This window comes from Rhinolophus sinicus, chromosome 5 (genome assembly GCF_057876585.1).
Source record: "Rhinolophus sinicus isolate RSI-liver-muscle chromosome 5, RSI-T2T, whole genome shotgun sequence".
Taxonomy (NCBI): Eukaryota; Metazoa; Chordata; class Mammalia; order Chiroptera; family Rhinolophidae; genus Rhinolophus; species Rhinolophus sinicus.
In genome coordinates, this window is record NC_142505.1 from 97992594 (window position 1) to 98010865 (window position 18272).

At 35.4% G+C, this 18272-nt stretch overlaps 1 protein-coding gene across 1 annotated transcript in view; it reads left to right on the forward strand.

The window, feature by feature from the left end:
• The window catches only part of GABRA1 (gamma-aminobutyric acid type A receptor subunit alpha1), a 53173-nt gene that overhangs the window by 12953 nt on the left and 21948 nt on the right, over nt 1–18272 (forward strand). Inside the window, exons 4-6 of the mRNA XM_019740787.3 lie at nt 5676–5743; nt 12015–12235; nt 14489–14571. Coding sequence (XP_019596346.1) covers nt 5676–5743; nt 12015–12235; nt 14489–14571 — 372 coding nt within the window. The remainder of the gene's footprint in view (nt 1–5675; nt 5744–12014; nt 12236–14488; nt 14572–18272) is intronic.

An 18272-nucleotide genomic window follows, 5' to 3' on the forward strand; every position in this document is an offset into this window, starting at 1 on the left:
AATGTTATAATGGGAACAAGAAGTATCTTGCCTCGAAGCTACGGCAGGTTATAGAATTTTGATCCAGACTTGACCTAGATCAAAAGAAACCCATTCCTCCAACACAGCAATCACACCATTCTCTAAAGGTTAGCCCTCTGTCAATAGAAACTACCCATAAGTAAGGAGGGAAGGAGGGAAATTCTCAGTGGAGATGAGATAAATGTCTGCCACAATAAAATTTACCTGTTTTTCCTGGGAGATGTTTTTATCATCTGAGTTCTTGGAATCCGAAAAAACAAAGGCTCAGGGACTACTTAGGCACCTTGACATATGAGTCTCTATCCTCCATCCATCTTTAGTAGCTGAGCACATACAGAATTAAGTAGCTCAACATACCAACTAGGGAAAGTTGCCGACTTTTCTAAAGTATTAAGGGATGGAAATGAAGGACGGAACAAAAACAGTGTTCCAGGCAGACTGGCATGGAGCTGAGCCATCCTTCAATCCAGGAGCCTACGTTGATATTGATGTACAGAGCCCAGGATATTTTCAATTTCCAAAGACAATCATTTCAAAGTGGAATTTAAAGACATAGGTTATTATGATGACTAATGTGCCTCCATTTAGTCTCCATACAGTGACTGTCTCTGTGCACTAATAGACACAAAGTAGCTTAAAGTAGGTAGTGAGTGAGTAACCTCCTTCATAAGTTACAAGTCCATGGAACCGGGCGTAGTGAATATTACCCTGAGTTCCTCAGTAGAGAGCATTTCCAGTGAAAATATGGCCAATGCCACATTAAATAAATTGTCATGATAGGCATTCCTAATAAAAGACCACTTATAATTCTTCACTGTTGATTCCCTCTTCACTTTTTCTTGTACACTTTTACAATTTATTGTTCACACAGTACCAACTATCTTCTTAAACTACAAGTGACATAATTTCACTTCATTACCCAAAGGATTCTTTTTGCATTAGAATAAAGGTCAACTGCTTAGTGAAATGCACGAAGCTCTTTAGGGGGTGGCCCTACTTGCCTCTAGAGTGATCATGAGCAACACCAGGCTGCAGACATATTAAACTTTCTGTTTCTTAAACATAACACACTTACCTTTGATCTTGTTCTTTCTGCTCCTTGATATGTCCTCCCCGGGATCGCCTCATCCCTGAAGTTTTCTCATCTTTTAGGTCTCATTCAAAGTCCTCTCTTCAAAAGACATTCTTTCAGGGCATTCATAGTGATCTGAAATTCATTAGTATAATTTGTATGTATGTGTTTGGACATAACTATATACCCGATATCTATCTATCTATCTATCTATCTATCTATCTATCTATCTATCTATCTATCTATCATCCATCTATCTATCTATCTATCTATCTATCATCCATCTATCTATCTATCTATCTATCTATCTATCTATCTATCTATCTATCTATCTATCTATCTATCTATCTATCTATCCTATCTAATCTATCTATCTATCTATCATCTATCTATCTATCTATCTATCTATCTATCTATCTATCTATCTATCTAATCTATCTCCCCTCTCTCTCTCTCTCTCTACCTACCTACCTACCTACCTAATCTGTTTCTAATCTATCTATAACATATTTTTCTGAAGACTATGAGATATGCTATAGAAGAGCAGGAATATTTGCACTTTTGTTCACCAATGTATTACCTAGAACAGTACCTGTCCTGCACATAGAAAATGCTCAATAAACATCTGTTGACTAAATCAATGCATCCAACAAATACATCTCAAAGTGTTTTTGACATCACAATCTTATTTGACCCTCACTTCAATGCAGTGTAATTGACTGTGCAGGTATTATTTCTTTGTTGAAAAAGTGAGAAAAAAGACTTAGAGAGATAAAAGGATAGTATCTAAATCACACAGCATGTTCTCCAGGAAAATCACAGTTAAAATTTGAGTGTTGGACTCTTAATCCAATGTGCTTACTACTTACTATACAACACTGCTTTCTTATTTCTACTTCAAGCACTAATCATATTTTTCAAATTATCACTTCAAAACATCTGTTATTTCAATACTTATCAGCAGGTTATCAACATTGTAAGAAATCCCCAGTAAGAACAGATATACTACTGCCTAGTAGTTATGAAATACGTAATACAGTGTGCAATTCATATATGTAATGTATTTTTGAAGGATGTGCTTGTTTAAAGACTGATTTTAATTGATTTATTTGTCATAAAAAACTTCATTTACATTGATGTACTATTTTAAGATATTCCCAAATCATCATCATCATGATCCCATTTTACATAACTCTATTCCATGTTTATCCCTTGAAACTTGAACATGTATATACATTTACACTAATTTTAAAGAATATGTTGATTTTTTTTCTTTTTACATTGGACAGGAAAAAGATTATAAAGGATATATTTGATTGAAAAAATGTGCTGATTAATTTGTTCTTTGCACATGTCTTCCATCAAATTATTTTAAATGATTTTCATTTTCAGACAATTTCCTATCTATATTACAGGTTCATTCATGTTTAACTTTGGCTAGGTGTAAAATCATTCTAGTTGAATTTTATTAGAAGTTCCTGACTCATGTTGTATGCTCTTAAACAGAATATTTTGAAGCATAAAATTATCTTGACATTTCCTCATGTGATCCATAGAAAGTCACTGAGTCCTTTCTAGGCATTCCTAATAATACTTTAGAGTTCAGTGCTAAATTGGTAAAATCTGGTATTAGAGCACAGGATTATATTCCAATGTTCTAGTGTTCCTTAAAGAATAAATAATTTACATACATATATTACCTCCTCCCACCCCATGGGGATTTCAAATTGAAGGGGAGAGTAAAGGTATGACTAAATTTTCCCAGAATTGGGAAAGAGAATGTTCTTTAACAATTCCCTTGGATCACAGCACAAAACACATGCATATAAGCACATCTTCCATTTAAGCCTGATCCTAGACCTGAAGAGGTCTTGATTTCAAACTACCATTTCTTTACCAAAAAAGCAAGTTAACCACTATTTACAATTTTCCTAAGTTCATTTACAATAATCCTCTGCCTATTTTGAACTTTGCACTCCAGATTATAAACCATCTATCTTAAAGAATAAGTTCACGTGCCACTCAATTCCTGGTGAGCTGTAGTGAAAGACATACTTTAAAAGGTCAAAGGAGTCTATTCCTTGTCACTGACATTGTACTTAACTGAGTGAGGATGTAGTTTGAGAATAATCATTAAGTGTATATTTGAATAGAAAAAAAGATGTTAATAGAATATATCAATATAATAATAGTGGATTTATGTGAATGGTGGTATTCATGGAGTGTTGAATGTTTTTTTCATATTTTTCTGAAATTTCAAAATTTATACTATGAAGACACATTTTTTTGATTTTTTTTTTTTTTTTTTTAAGAAACAACATAACGTGTTCTATTGGCCTCATTCTTACCCTAAGCATTTGCAATTTTTTTACAGTAGCATTACCAAATAAGCTTGGAAAACACTGAGGCAAATAAGGTATTTAAAACATAATGTAATTACATAACATGTGTTTAAAACATAATTTCTTAGAGACTAATGTTCATGAGGAATCTTCCAGAGGCATATAAAATAAGCAGAGTTTTCCAGCAATGGAAACTGTTTTGTTCCACTGGGCACTCATTAACAGCTAATGACAAATCGAAGAAAATTAGGTCTGTAGCAAGGGAAATATATTAGAAGGGAAGGTATAGAAAATGATTGTTATCTAATTATCTTATCCCTCGTTCTAAGTGTTATCCCTGATTTCATTGCACTTTCTTCTGATGCCATCACTCACCTCCTCCATTTAGTAGTTGAGAGGTCACTACAATCACCCACAGACAAACTTCAGTTTGGGGACTTGGAAATTTTGGTAACTTCAACTCAGGGTTTGTGACTATGTTTGGAGGAGAAAGAGGATAAACAAAGCAAAAATGAGAATCTCTTCAAGGATATCTGCATGAGTATAGTGCCTGGAGAGACGGTCATTTGAGAGGCTCATGAAGTGAGCGCTCTTGGTCTGGGTACATGCCTTGGTATATTGTCATGGTGAGTTTTAGAAAATCTCAGAGGGAGGTGGCTAGTAGAAAATAATGAAGCACAGAAAGATGATGAACTGGTATAGTAAATGTCAGTCCTGACATTCTAATAAAATGTGAGCTTTTGATGGAGTCTTAAGAAATAACAGATGATTAAACTAAGAAAAAGACTCAGTCTAAAATATATATATTTTAGAAAGAAAGTGTGCAATGTATAAATGAAATGATGGCTGGAAGGGGTGAGCACAGGGACCCAAATAAGAAGTGGATGGTTAGTTAATACAGCTGAGACTTATTGCTGACAACTCTTTATCTCAAGATACACAGTTGCTACAGAATGTTAAAACTGAGGTTGGAAGTTAATTCCAAAAATACAATTCTATTTTCTTTGTCTCCAAAATTATATCCTCCATTTTGAAGTTTTTAAAGGTAAACACCAGATAATTCTTCTCTCAAGGGGCTCATTGAAGCATTTTGGAACCAAGAAAATTGTTTGCAAAAGCAAACAAACAAAAACAAGCCAAAAAATTTTGGATTGGTTGTTAGAGGGATCATCCCTATCTCCAAATTATTTTATATTTTGAGGTACGCATTATGTATACTGTATACCATGACCTCCCTGAGATAAATTTTTTCTGAGAGTATTAACTGTTTACAAATGAATGGCTGAGGGATAAAATGGATTTTCAAAAGAATTCATTATTGCATATATTGGATCACCTTTTTAATGTCCTATGCCAGAGATACAATGTCCCAACAAAGAAAATGAATTGCTTAATACACTGGACTGTTATTTGTCAGAGCTAAAATTGAAAATTACAGTCATCTTTTCTCATCTCACCTCTCAACAAATTGTTTCCTTTTAAGAAGAAACATTTTTTTCTATATATTTTTTTGGTGAGTGAATGTATTTTCTTGAAAATGTCTGTGTTTCATTGTCACCAAACTACAATAAATATGTTTTAGTGGTTGATATATATGTCTCAGAGACCAATAAAATAAAATCACATTGAACTTGAAATGGAATCTATTAAATGAACTTTTCTGTGCCATAATATGTTGTTCTTATCCTAAAATTGAAGATACTTGTATGGGTTGCCAGATTTTTCCAGGGAGTAATTTGGATGATTCGGTTATGATTTAGTGCCAGAAAGCAATCATTTATAAATATACCCTTGAGTCCTTAAACAGTTAATAAAGCTTGTTTTAGCACAGTGTAGACTTCCCAAGAGTGGCCTAAATACCTGGAAGATCTGGCGAGCAGTGTAAGAAGACCGAAGCTTAAACCACACCCATTTGTAACGTTTTTACTACAATGTGAAATGGCTTGCTATCACTTAGGAAAGTGTGTCCATTCTTGGAGAATCCATTAAGCAGTAGCTAACTTCTCCATAAAATCTCTGCCTCCCAAAGCAGCATATTTAGGCTCCGTTCTCCATTGAAAAAAATATTAACTGTGAAATTTCACGTGTAAGCAGTAAATTATCAGGACTACACAGTAGACCAATTTTAGAAATAGCTAATCAAAGCCAATAAATTTCTCATTTGGGTGTAAGTATGTGGTGGTGAGATCTAATAAGGGCGGGTGATAGACATTCACTGTCCCAATTTCCTGCTTCATCAGAGCGTGTCACTGAAGTGAAGACTGACATCTTCGTCACCAGTTTCGGACCCGTTTCAGACCATGATATGGTAAGTGACACTGCATTTTCCATTTTCTTAGGGTATTTTCTAAATTTACTTTTTAAAGAAAAATATAAGCTTACATTTAGGGAGCAACTGGAAATTGCCTGGCTATATCTTTATGTCTCTCTGTGTGCATAGTATATAATATGTAATATTTAAATACTATATATAGGATAGAAAATACCCATTTACTTCCCACACCATCAACCTTTATGGCCATCAACCTCTGCGGTCTTTTTTTCTATCCCTGAAATGATTGCTTTGCCTTGGCTTATGGTCTGCCAGCCAAACAGTGTGAGTTACCTACCACTTTAGGTAGCAGGAGATGTGGCCTCAAGGATGCTAGGTTTCTGGGTAGTGAACACTGTTACAGAATCGCCATAAACATCATGTTTTCTGAATTATTTTTGGCTTAAAAGGGGAAATGAGTATAAAATCCAAGGGAATACTTAACCAGAATTAGACAAATAGTTAAAATACCCCAATGGGAAACGTTAAGCTTCATTTCAAAAGGCACTCATTAAATTATTACAAAGAGTGTGAATAAAATGAGTATATGCCTGTTCTTTCTTTTCCCAACCCAAATAAATTAACATGAATTTATCTATCTTCTATCTGATGGGAATTGGTACATCAGTAGAGCTCTGCAGATATTACATAATATTTTCGAAGTCATAGCAGCCACGATCCTATACAAACTCCTATAAAAAAGCATAAAGAGGCCAGGAAGATACATCATTATGAATGTTTCAAAGATATATTAATTGAATACTATTTTTGAAATGGCATTTTGTTGATAATATCTTAACATGAAAGTTTTCTGATTTCATAGTAGCTCAGATGATTCAGAATAAAAGTTATAGAAAGTGTCAACTTAGACCAGCATTTCCCAAAGTACGGAAATTCACAGTGCATCAAGGGTAAAAGCTCTGGTAAGTCCTGAGATAAGGAAATCAGTTTAACTACACGGGATCTAGTGGTTTCCAATCATATTTGTCCAAACCCTTTTTCTTCATGCAATACCTGTTGACATTATGTAGAACTAGTAACCTGTGAGTCAAACATTGGGAAATGCTGTCTTGGGATAATTAGATATTTTAGATCTTAAGACAGGTTATAAAATATACCAACTATGCAAATTAGGGTCAGCAAAGAATAGGAGAGACAGCACAGTGTTGGGTAAACAATACAGATTTTTGAATCAGAATGTTTGGGTTTATAATCCCAGCTCCTCCACTTATTAGGGTGTATATATATATATATATATCCTTGGGGAAGTTACTTAATATTTTTCTGCCTCAGTTTCTTTATGTCTTAGATGGAAGTAATAATAATATCTCATGGAGTTATCACAAGTATTAAGTAAATTAATACATGAAGAGCCCTTAAAAATTCTTGGCACATAGTAAGCATGGCAACAAATGTAAGCCATGATCACACTGCAAGAAATAAAAATTTAAAAGTTAGCCATAATCGTGGATTTATTCCTCTTTGGCAACTCATTTTGTCACTGTGGTCAGTCTGTAGACCATTTTACTGAAATACTGTGTGATATAATATCTGGTGCTATCTCGATTGTTCTTTGAGAACCTATCGTGATTCTCCCACGTTGGAACTCAGCCTTCTCACAACACCGTTCTCTCATGCTACTTTTCTAATTAAGAACATTTCCTAGACACCAGTCGTGTTCAAAGTCAAATGTAAACTCCTCTGCCTGTATTCCATATAATCCATAAATGATTTTATCACTTGTGCTCACTTATTCCCAATATTGACTCTTTACTTCAGTCATTTGTGTAAGTACTATTTTCTGTGAGGCTCTAGGATTCAGGCCAGCTGAAAGCAAATCTCCCCACTAGCAGCGGCATGACCTTGGGCATATCACTTAAGTTTGTAATGGCTATATTATTATAATTACAGGTAAATATGTAAATGAAGACTATCAATCATGCTCCAGAAATAAGTTATTATTTTTGCCTCTGAACCCCACATCATACCATGCACCCTTCATGAAAATTTCTTCTATTTTCTAGCCACCTAAATCCTGTATTTCCACAAAGGCCCAAACCAAGACCCAAAGGCCTGATGAAAACATTTTTTTAATTAATCCAATAACAAATCAACTTACCCTTTCAGCATTCTAATCACTTTTATTGATTCTAAAATACAATTTAGTTTTTGGCCTCACATATAACACTATTTTGTAATGTTATTTCTCTTATATAAATGTCTTGTTCTTCCAAATTGATGCCAAAAAACATTAAAGACACACTCGTTTCACATCCCTCAGAGTATCAATACAGTGCTGGCTTACAGTAAGTATTGAACTGCTACTTAATTGAAGATAGGTTTTAAAGTCTCTGCTATCTTTAAAAATGATGGTCTTACAGGACTCAATAAATAACACCCTTTTTTCCTGAGTTCTGAATCTTTTGATAAATAAGACAATAGAGAAAGGGATATGGACTGTGACAGTATCATCTTTAGGACTAATAAGGATGATATTGCATGTAGCTTATATCTGCAGACAAGTAGGTCTTCAGAGAGGAATATCAAGGTCAGCTAGCTAACCCATCCAGTCATAGGTGGCCACCCGTGGCTAGGGTGCACACTGCCCATGTAGAACTTCTAGCACAGAGAAACACTGCAAACTTTGTGAGTCTTATGGACAGCAGGCATCCAAAATTGAAAAGACAGAGGAAGAGGCTGAAATAGGCAAGGTCGTTTATTCCTTCCAAATTCAACCATCAAATTAAACAGCTCCTTCCTCCTCCCCTCCCCAAAGAGAAGAGTATAAGGGGATAGACAACATTCACAAGTTTTATACCATGAAGCGCTCTTCTAATCAATGGGAACATCGAGAGAGGGGAGGAAGCACTACAGACATCACACATTGATAATTATATTATTATTACTACTACTACTAATAATAATAATAATAAATGGCTACTCTCTCTCTGGCACCTAGCATGATGCCTCACAAAGAATAGGTGCTCGATATGAGTTGTAAAGGGACAGTGCCCAAATACAGCGATAGGCAATCAAAAACTTTTCTCTTGAAAACTATTTGGCATGCCTTTGAGTTATTGCTTCAGACTGTGATTTAAGGCACCAATGATGTCCTCTTTTATCTTAGACTACAGATGCACACTAGGATTTCTGATATACCGCTAATCCTATGATTATCATGAATTACTTTCCATACATGGCCTTAAGTCAAATATCAGATAGAAAGAAGAGGCAGACTGTCTAAGTGTCCCTATTCCTTAAAACTTCTGAACCAGACAATATTTGAATTATTCTGTCAAATTAGCCATAGGTCTACAACTGATTTGCTAAGTGGCTAGTGGAAACTGTACCTGAGGGGTGCCCGGTTAGCTCAGTTGGTTAGAACGTGGTGCTGATAACACCAAGCTTGCGGGTTCAATCCCCACATGGGCCACTGTGAGCTGCGCCCTCCTTAAAACAAACAAACAAACAAACAAACAAACAAACAAACAGCTGTACCTGACCACTTTGAGAAGAATAATCATTTAAATCACATTACAGTAGAATTATGCGTAAGAAAGCAGTATGATTTAGAGGCTATCAAAATTAGAAGGCAGAATGACAAAGCTATTTTTCAAGACAGGAAAGGCTTTGTAGTTTTTTAAGTGAGAACACAATATCTAATTTATAATAATAACCATAACAATATTCAACATTATTGAATGCTTACAATATGTTAGGTACAATACTAAGGGTTTTATAGATGTTATTCCATCTAATCTTCATGTCAAATGTTTCAGCTAAGTATTCTTATTATCCACATTTTCCAGAGGAGGGAAGTGAGCCAGCTAGATTAGCAACTTGAACTCAGGCATTCTGTCCCTACAGACTCCACAGCTCCCTAAGTATCTGACTTCATCTGGGACAGAAAACAAAATTAGGACAACTCCTTCACTTTATTTTAAAAACCATTAATTAGCAATCAAATAGCACATTTCCAGGGCACTAGGTTCTGACAGAAATATCCAGGCGGCACAATCATAGAGCCCTGTTTTCCATAGTGCTGAGAATGTAGTAAGTCAAAGCACACACAGATGGCAATAAATGGTGTGAGTGGGAACATTTCAATACAATATTTATTTAGGAACATTGCACATGTTTGGTCCCATTCTTCAAAATAAGCCTCACATTCTCCAGGGACCTACTCTACTGAAGGTAGGGTGACTTGGAGAGACTTTTCACTTGAACGGTGGGGGCTGGACCTCTGAACCTTGCACAAATACTTCACCACAGCTTCCTATTTGTTCTGACAATCTTCTGTGGAGCCCTCTCTTTTGCCTTCTGTTTTTATTTTACTCGGGTAGGATCAACTTCTCACATTCCTCAGGTTTTCTGTCCTACAAGCCTTCTTTTCATTCCCGACTACATAGAAACCCATTATAAATGCACTGATATCTATCTATCTATCTATCTATCTATCTATCTATCTATCTATCTATATTATATAGATATATATATAGATATATATGTATATCTATATATATATATGTTCTCTGATGTGTATGTATATGTGTGTGTGTGTGTGTGTGTGTGTGTGTATATATATATATATATATATATATATATATATATATATATATATATATATCAGAGAAAATCCATCCACTCAGCTTCCCTGACAAGCAGTGCTCAACTCTCTATCACTTCCTGATGGAATCCACAGGCTCCATCCCCATTTCTCTCCTCATGGAAAATACCAGTCTATGCCCATCCTACTTCTCCAGAAGTTTTCTTACAACATCCAAACTGAACAGTTTCTCCCTCTGCTGAATTTAACAGACGCTTGACAAATGTTTCTTGGTGAGTAAATACCTTTATCACGTATCCCAGAGCCTTTCATCTGACACTTCCAGACACAGAAAAACCTAGCCAACAGACAAGGTAACTTCTCTTGCCTACAATGATAGACTGGCATCATGTTACACTTTTTTGTTTCAATCAGAATTTAGTACTATGCCTGGTGTATTATAAAATATTCAAAAATAACTTAGTTACTTGATCAGTAAGGGCTCGGCAATGCCAAACTTGTGCCAGAAGGATGAACCTTCATTCAATCTTTACTTAATCTTGCTTAAACCCTGGGGAAGAGACAGGAGTTAAATTCATGCACAAAATGCCTACACACAGGCATTATTTGTTTTGCATATCCTAAAGTTGATACGTATAAGATTTAAAAAAAAACACAGCTTTCTGATGTATTAGGGTTTAGGGGATTAAGAAAACGTAGCATGATGTTTTCAAGTTAGTCTTCCTTCTAGTGTGGAGCATGCTAAGATTAATGGAGAATGTGGTAATCTTTAATTTAAACCATTGAGTTCCAAATTTAGTGTCAGTGTAGCAAATCCTGCAAGGAAGATGGATATTACCCTTTTCAATTTTAGGAGCTGGTAAATCACATTGCTTGTTTTCAGATTAGCAGATGTTTGTCTCTGGGTATTGCCATAAGGGATGCTGTGTTTATTCAAATAAATAGAGTCCCTGGCTGTGAATGATGATGAGCTTCATACATTTCTTATGTGTCTTATACACACACATACACTCACAGACACACACTCACACATACCTGCATATACTACACATTTTTTTTTTTTTTTTTTTTAGAAAACTTCCAAATTACTAGTGTACAGATTCCTTATTTTATCATCGTCTTCATTGGGTAGAATTGAAAGTCTGTATACATTATTTGTGATAAAACATGTTTACTTGGCTGAAAAGGAGATGAAATTGTCACACCCGCATTAGAACCTTGGATGATTTGGCCTTGGGTGTGAGGTTTTCAGAGACCATGAGAAGGCCCCCCCAAAAGACTATGCTTTATCTCCAAAAATACAATGGAATTGTCTAATAAAAATTTTTCTTATATGTCATAACCTCTAACATGAGTTCTATTTTTACTTGTAATATATTCCATCTCAAGTGCTGGTGTGGTGGAGGTGGGGTGGGGGTAGGGTGTCATTTTCCTTTCAGATATCTGAGGAGATAATCAGCAGAATTTTTTTTGACCAAGAAATATTTCAAGCATTTAAGATATTTTTAAAAAATGATTATGCCAACCAATGATTCACCTGACACCAACTGTACAAGGCCACCACGAGTTTACTTCTAGCAATATCACCTAGCTCGTTATTTTTCTTCTCAAGTTGCAAAAATTATGCATTGTCTGTGTGTATTATTTGCATTGCAAAATACAGCACGATGAACTCTTTGCTATTCTCCAAAAATTACCTAGGAATATACAATAGATGTATTTTTCCGTCAAAGCTGGAAGGACGAAAGGTTAAAATTTAAAGGACCCATGACAGTTCTCCGGTTAAATAACCTAATGGCAAGTAAGATCTGGACTCCGGATACCTTTTTTCATAATGGGAAAAAGTCAGTGGCACACAACATGACCATGCCCAACAAACTCCTGAGGATCACAGAGGATGGGACCTTGTTGTACACCATGAGGTAAGGGTGAGTTGTTCCCCTATGTGAATTGTTCTGCGCTTCTTTCTCTTCCATATGTAGCTGTTCATCAAGCTGATAAGCTATGGTAGGGCACCTGGTTTCCTGGTTTCCGTTTTTCAACTTTAATAATTACTATAAAAAACAAACTGGCTGGAATATTCTGCAAGTATTAAGTGTTATATAAGATAAAATGAAAACAGTGCTTACAATATATGTTAAGTAATATAATATATCTTTCCCACGTGCTCTAATGCAATCTGAGGAACTTCCTCTCCCTACCATTAACCTCAGATATTCCTTCATTCCAGTAAGGTCTAGATCTTCATTCTAGAAGCTGTCTCAGGATGTATGTTTGAAAATGTTTCTAATTAAAAGGAAGGGGGAAAAAACAGAATGTGAGAAAAGTTCAAAATTCTTAAAAATGATAGAGTCATGTAGAAGTATACATTTTGAAGAGGGACACAAATTCGCAATGATATTGTTAGTTAGATTAAGACTACAGATATTTTTAATTTTGCTTAAATTGAAGACAAATACATACTTATGCTTTATAAACATTTTCTCCATTTTGAGATTACTGGAAAGCCTAGTACCTAGGTACCAATCATTGTATATAGTTGAATGTAGGAAACATGGCGCAAATAAAATTTTGAATATTATTAAAGAACGAAAAAGAGATGTTTAAACATATTCATAATTTATGATTAATTAAGAATTATCCAGGACTCATTCTTAAGGGGAGCAGTTATTTCATACCCAGGTGACTTGTTAAAAAGCTGTTTTTACAGATCTGGCCAGACTTGGTAATTCAGACCATCCAATTATTCCTTTGGCATGAAAAGGTAATGAAGGCAAAATCTTAGACTTGGTGGATTTTGTTTAGCATGGGAATAGAGTGATACTTTGCCTTTGGAGAAAGCTGCCGGAACTCCTAGCTTTTTATACACAAATATTCAAATGAAAAGGCAAGAAAAGATGCTTCAAGAACTACTTCAGATGTTGGACTCAACTAGTACAAGTGTAATAGGACATAAGAATGAAAAATCCAAAACAGAGAGAGAAAATAGAGGATCAGTAGACAGATGTGTTGAGATCTTTCTAGGTCATCCCAGCAGGATCTATTGCTATTTGAAATTTGAAATGTTCTCCCCTTGTAAAATACCATATACTTACTTTTTAGCCTAAATTCAGTATTCGTTCCTCCCAGCTGCCAATTTCTGGGAGTGGTTCACATATACTGAAAAGTTTACAAATTAATGATTTTTCAATATACAGTGTTCTTCATCCAAAACTAACCTATATCTCCAATCTCCTAAATTTCTCACCACTTTTGCCAATGTATTAACACTTTCCTTTATAGTTTGACTTAAGAACGTGAGTTTAATCATTAATTTACAAATTTCATATTTGCTTTAATCAGTATTATAATCACTTAATAATTTTACTGGCTATAAAGCCATCCTACTGCATTTCTTGAGCTACTTAATAATAGGGGTAAATATGTTTTGTCTAACAATCATGTGAGGAATTTGGGTATAAGTTCCCTCATTCCAACAAAGGAGATCAAATATATTTTAGTGAATTATTTTCTTAAATACATACCCTTTTAAAAACATAAATGGAATTGACATTCCCAGAAGCTAGGGACTAAAGAGAAGGCTAACTTGCTTCACTCAGGCCATGGATTTGTAAATAGCACTAAATGGTTGGGATCTAGTGAGACCACATACACACTCTCCAGGAGACTTTACGTTCATCTCAATTACACGAAGCCTGACGACAGTCCCTTCTTCACCTATTTCTTCCATGTTTATATATTTGCACTTAGGAAAGGAGAAATTCTCTTCTTTTCCTTGCTATCCATGTCCTCTTCTAAACCAAGGATCAATTGATGTTTTTGCAAGTATTTATTTGCTTATGTCCAGTTTCATCCTCAAAGGATTTGCTGTAGCTAGGTGGATTAGCTGATGACACAGGTTTTGGAAAACATTAGCTATGCTTGCCCATCATACAGAATCAGGTGTTACCTATTTTTCTCAAAACAAACAAACATGGATAGAATCTAGTCATTATAAATAGTTCTTTTTAGATCATTTCATTACTAACAGCTCAATATAGTGCTATCTTCTGTACCTGTCTCTCCTGCTTTGTAAATATATTTGTTACAGTTAATAATATCCCAATTGTATTTATCAGTAAGTATCTAATCTATAGGGCTCTTGTTTGTATCCTATATGTTCCTTAAATGATAAGGCTGACAGTGAGAGCTGAATGTCCAATGCACTTAGAGGACTTCCCCATGGATGCCCATGCCTGTCCACTCAAGTTTGGAAGCTGTGAGTATATTCATTCATTCATTCATTCATTCATTCATTCATTCATTTATGTAATTTTTATGAGAGGCCTTAGTCTTTAACAAGAGATCTCCAAATAGTCTGTATCTAGAGACAGATAAAGAGCATCAAGAAACTTTAAATAGTGATTCGCTGCAAGTGCTGTCTATATAATAATCTTTTATTTTTTTTTTTAATGTTATTTCAGGAAGGAGTTATTCCCTATCTCCTGGACTAGAAAAAATGGATTTAACTATTTAGAGAAAAAAATTCTATTTTTGTTGAAGGTTTATTCATAGAAAACAAATGGAGTATGGATGTGTACCTTGTACATAACATCTTCTTTCCAATAAATGGTGATGATTGTGTTTATTTTATATCATTACTGACATTTGTTTGACCTTAGGAGTGATTCGACATTTTTATCAGATGAAAATATTGGTAGTTGGCAAAGGACAACAATTAGGTGTTTCTTAACAATGAAACTTACACCTAAAAGATGTAGGCAGGAAAAAATTTACCGTAATCATAGTCTCAGAAATGTTATAGATCCCTTTAGATACCCCATGAAATTCATGTATACATTAACACTTTTGAAGGTATCTTAAATAAATCTCCTTTAAAATAACTTTCTGCGTTCCTGCTACTTGAAAAATATGTGGACACACATTAGAAGGGCCAAGAGAAGAGTGGCCAGCAAAGCCCAATTCTCTGGGCTTCCTCTGCCTTTCTGCTTTTGGCTAGTACGCATGCATAAAGTGAGTGGGGATAATGTATTCCTGGTGTCCTGTAGCAGAGTTACATACAATTTCTGAGTCAGCTCCTGGACTACCTAACCAGCTTTCTGTTCTCTTTAGATAGGCTGTCTGAGCAACTATTTCGGTGACGATATGATTCATAGAAGAAAAAGAGTGGTAGTGTAGGAAGACAGCAAGCAAAGAAAATAGCAAAGGACCTTCAGGCTCCCAGCAGCACTAGTCATGGAGAGACAAATTTATTTATAAATCTCATTCTATACCGAGACCCAAGGATAAACTACTTCAAAAACTGTCAGCTAAACAGATCTTTGATGATAATTCCCTCCTCCCCATTCTTTTCCCAATTTAACGGATGTTCTGTGTCATGGACAATTATGTTTTCTCCTGATTAGCAGTTCCATTTTTAACAATTCTATGTGCTATGTATCACTTGTATGCCAGGCAGTATCGTGAGCATCTGCGTATGGATCAGTTCATCTAAGCCACTAAATAACCGTATAGGAAGGGAGATCATGCATCATACTTTGCCTGGGACAATACTGATTTATGCCTAATATCCTGGTATAACCGCTAATAGTGCCACCTTTTGCCTTCAAAAATATCTTGTTTTGGACAATGAATTATATGTTTAGTGTACATGCTGTCAAGCAGTAAGAATAGCTGACAAAAAGACTTGTTTATATTTTCATATAAGTGATTGTTGGTTGACTGCTGAGTAATTTAACATCTTAACAAGGATGATATCTTAAAATGTCCTTGGATGTTCTTTCTGATCACAAAATGGGTGCTACAACCCCAGCCATTGCATCTGCTTTCAAGATGAAGGATAGTAAGCAAAGAAGCAAGCAGTACTGCCTGTATCAAAAAGATAAAAACTTTTCCTAAAATCCTAACAGACATCTCACATCGCATTAATCAAAGCTGTGTTACATCACCAATGCTACCCGCAAAGGAGGTTGGGGAGAAATATTTTTAACTAGGCACATCGTCATCCTGAAGAAAACTGGAGGTATTTTAGGAAGGAGGAAATGAATAGTGAGTAGGAAATAGTATCTCATATATGAAAACGGTAGCTAAAGAAACATTAAAATAAGAGGTTTTCCACCTCAGAGCTTTTGCACATGCTCTTTTCTTGGCCTGGGTTCTTTGCATGACTGGCTTTTCTTTTTCCCTCTCACCATATCTCATGTAAATATCACCTCCCTCCTAGGCCTTCCCTGATGACCTTATCAAAATTTGTATCAGTCTCCTAGATCACAATATACATTTATCTTATGCTCTTTCTCACAGAAATAATTATTAGTTTTAGTTATTGGTTAACATTTCTGTTGTGGGAAACCTGTAAACTCTATGAGAGCATGATCTATTTTGTCCAGCATTTCCTAGCTTGAATGGATAAAGATGACAATAATCACATTTTAAACGCCCCTTCAGTGTTCTAAGTCTCAGGACAGAGGGTTTAAGACAAGTGGGGAATTAAATAGATAAGACTTGATATTGAAAACTAGGCTCGGATGGCACATGCTCAGTGGGACAGCACCGTGACCAATTAGCACTGCCCGCCATCGGCATGAGAGGGAGCAGCAGCAGTCCATTCTCTGTGGTCGTTTCTCTGACCTGGCCTGACTAGCATTTTTCAGAGATGAAGAAACTGAGGCAAAAGTGGCTAAAACATGCTGTGGCCCAATGTTTGAAGCAAATGTCTTGCCAACATATCACAGACATGTTTAAGCAGGAGGATTTTGCAATAAGTTAGTAGAACACTATGTAATAAATGTTTATGAAGCATCTGAAGTAACTTTGTCAGTATGTAGATAAGAACCAAACATGGAAAAGCAGATGTTTTCTTTGCCACTCTCCATTAGATTCTGATTGTCAGGCTAAATTAAACTTTCTGCTTGTTAGGGACAAAGTCCTCTTCACAAGGCCAGACAACCGAAGTCAAAGTACATGATGCTGTTGACAATTTTTAACGGCTTTTCTTGAGAAAAATACAAAATAAGGCCTTGATCCTACAAGACGAGATTCAGATTATATTCTGACAATAAGATCTATGCAAGTGCTAGATCTAGTAAGCGTTTGATAAATGATTGTTTCCTGACTGATTGTCAAGCACAGTGCCTTGTAAACAAGGAGAAAGGAACAGTAGAAATTTAAATGAATTCTGAATAAATAACTTGACAAATTATTTAGTGCACCTGCCTTAAACAAATGGAAAAACAGAGGTTCATAGAAGAGAAGTGTCTATTAGCTCACGCTCTTCTAATACTAACTATGCTCGCGGTATTGTTTTTTCAAAATCCCATCTAAAACATTTTTAATTTTTTTTTCTGTTGATTTATTTGCGATCTGAGCTTCACATTTTTTTTTTTTTTTAAGTGGAGGTGGTTTATTTGGAATTTGGGGGGAAAAAACAAAACACCAAAATACCAATAGAGGAGAAGCAGAGAAGGGAACCAACAAAGAATGTGCTATCCAACCAGCTACCACTGTGGGAGACGGGACTATACCCCACAGGGGTTCTGGGGGACAGTACAGAATACAAGAGAGGGAAGGCAAGAAAGCTGGGGTAATATTACCATCTCCCATCAGTCCTCTGCCGTCTGCTAGCAGAGGGACCTTTCAAAGACTTTAGAGAAAAGAGCTTAACAACATTTTTGACTAAGTAGTTAAAGACTCTTTTTAACCTTCTTCTCTTTATGCTGAATAATCTCAAATCAAAGAAGTCATCATTGGACCTACTTTGCAGATACTGAAATGAAGAAACAATAAGACGTATTATGAGGCCTATAGTATACCTGTCTTCTACATCTTAAAACCCCAACATTCATCATGTGAATTATACATTTTGGGAGATTTCTATTGAGTGTCCTGAGCAACAAGTAATCTCCACTTTCAAAACTATGTCATGTTTATAGTACATTTCATATACAACAGCGTATCTAA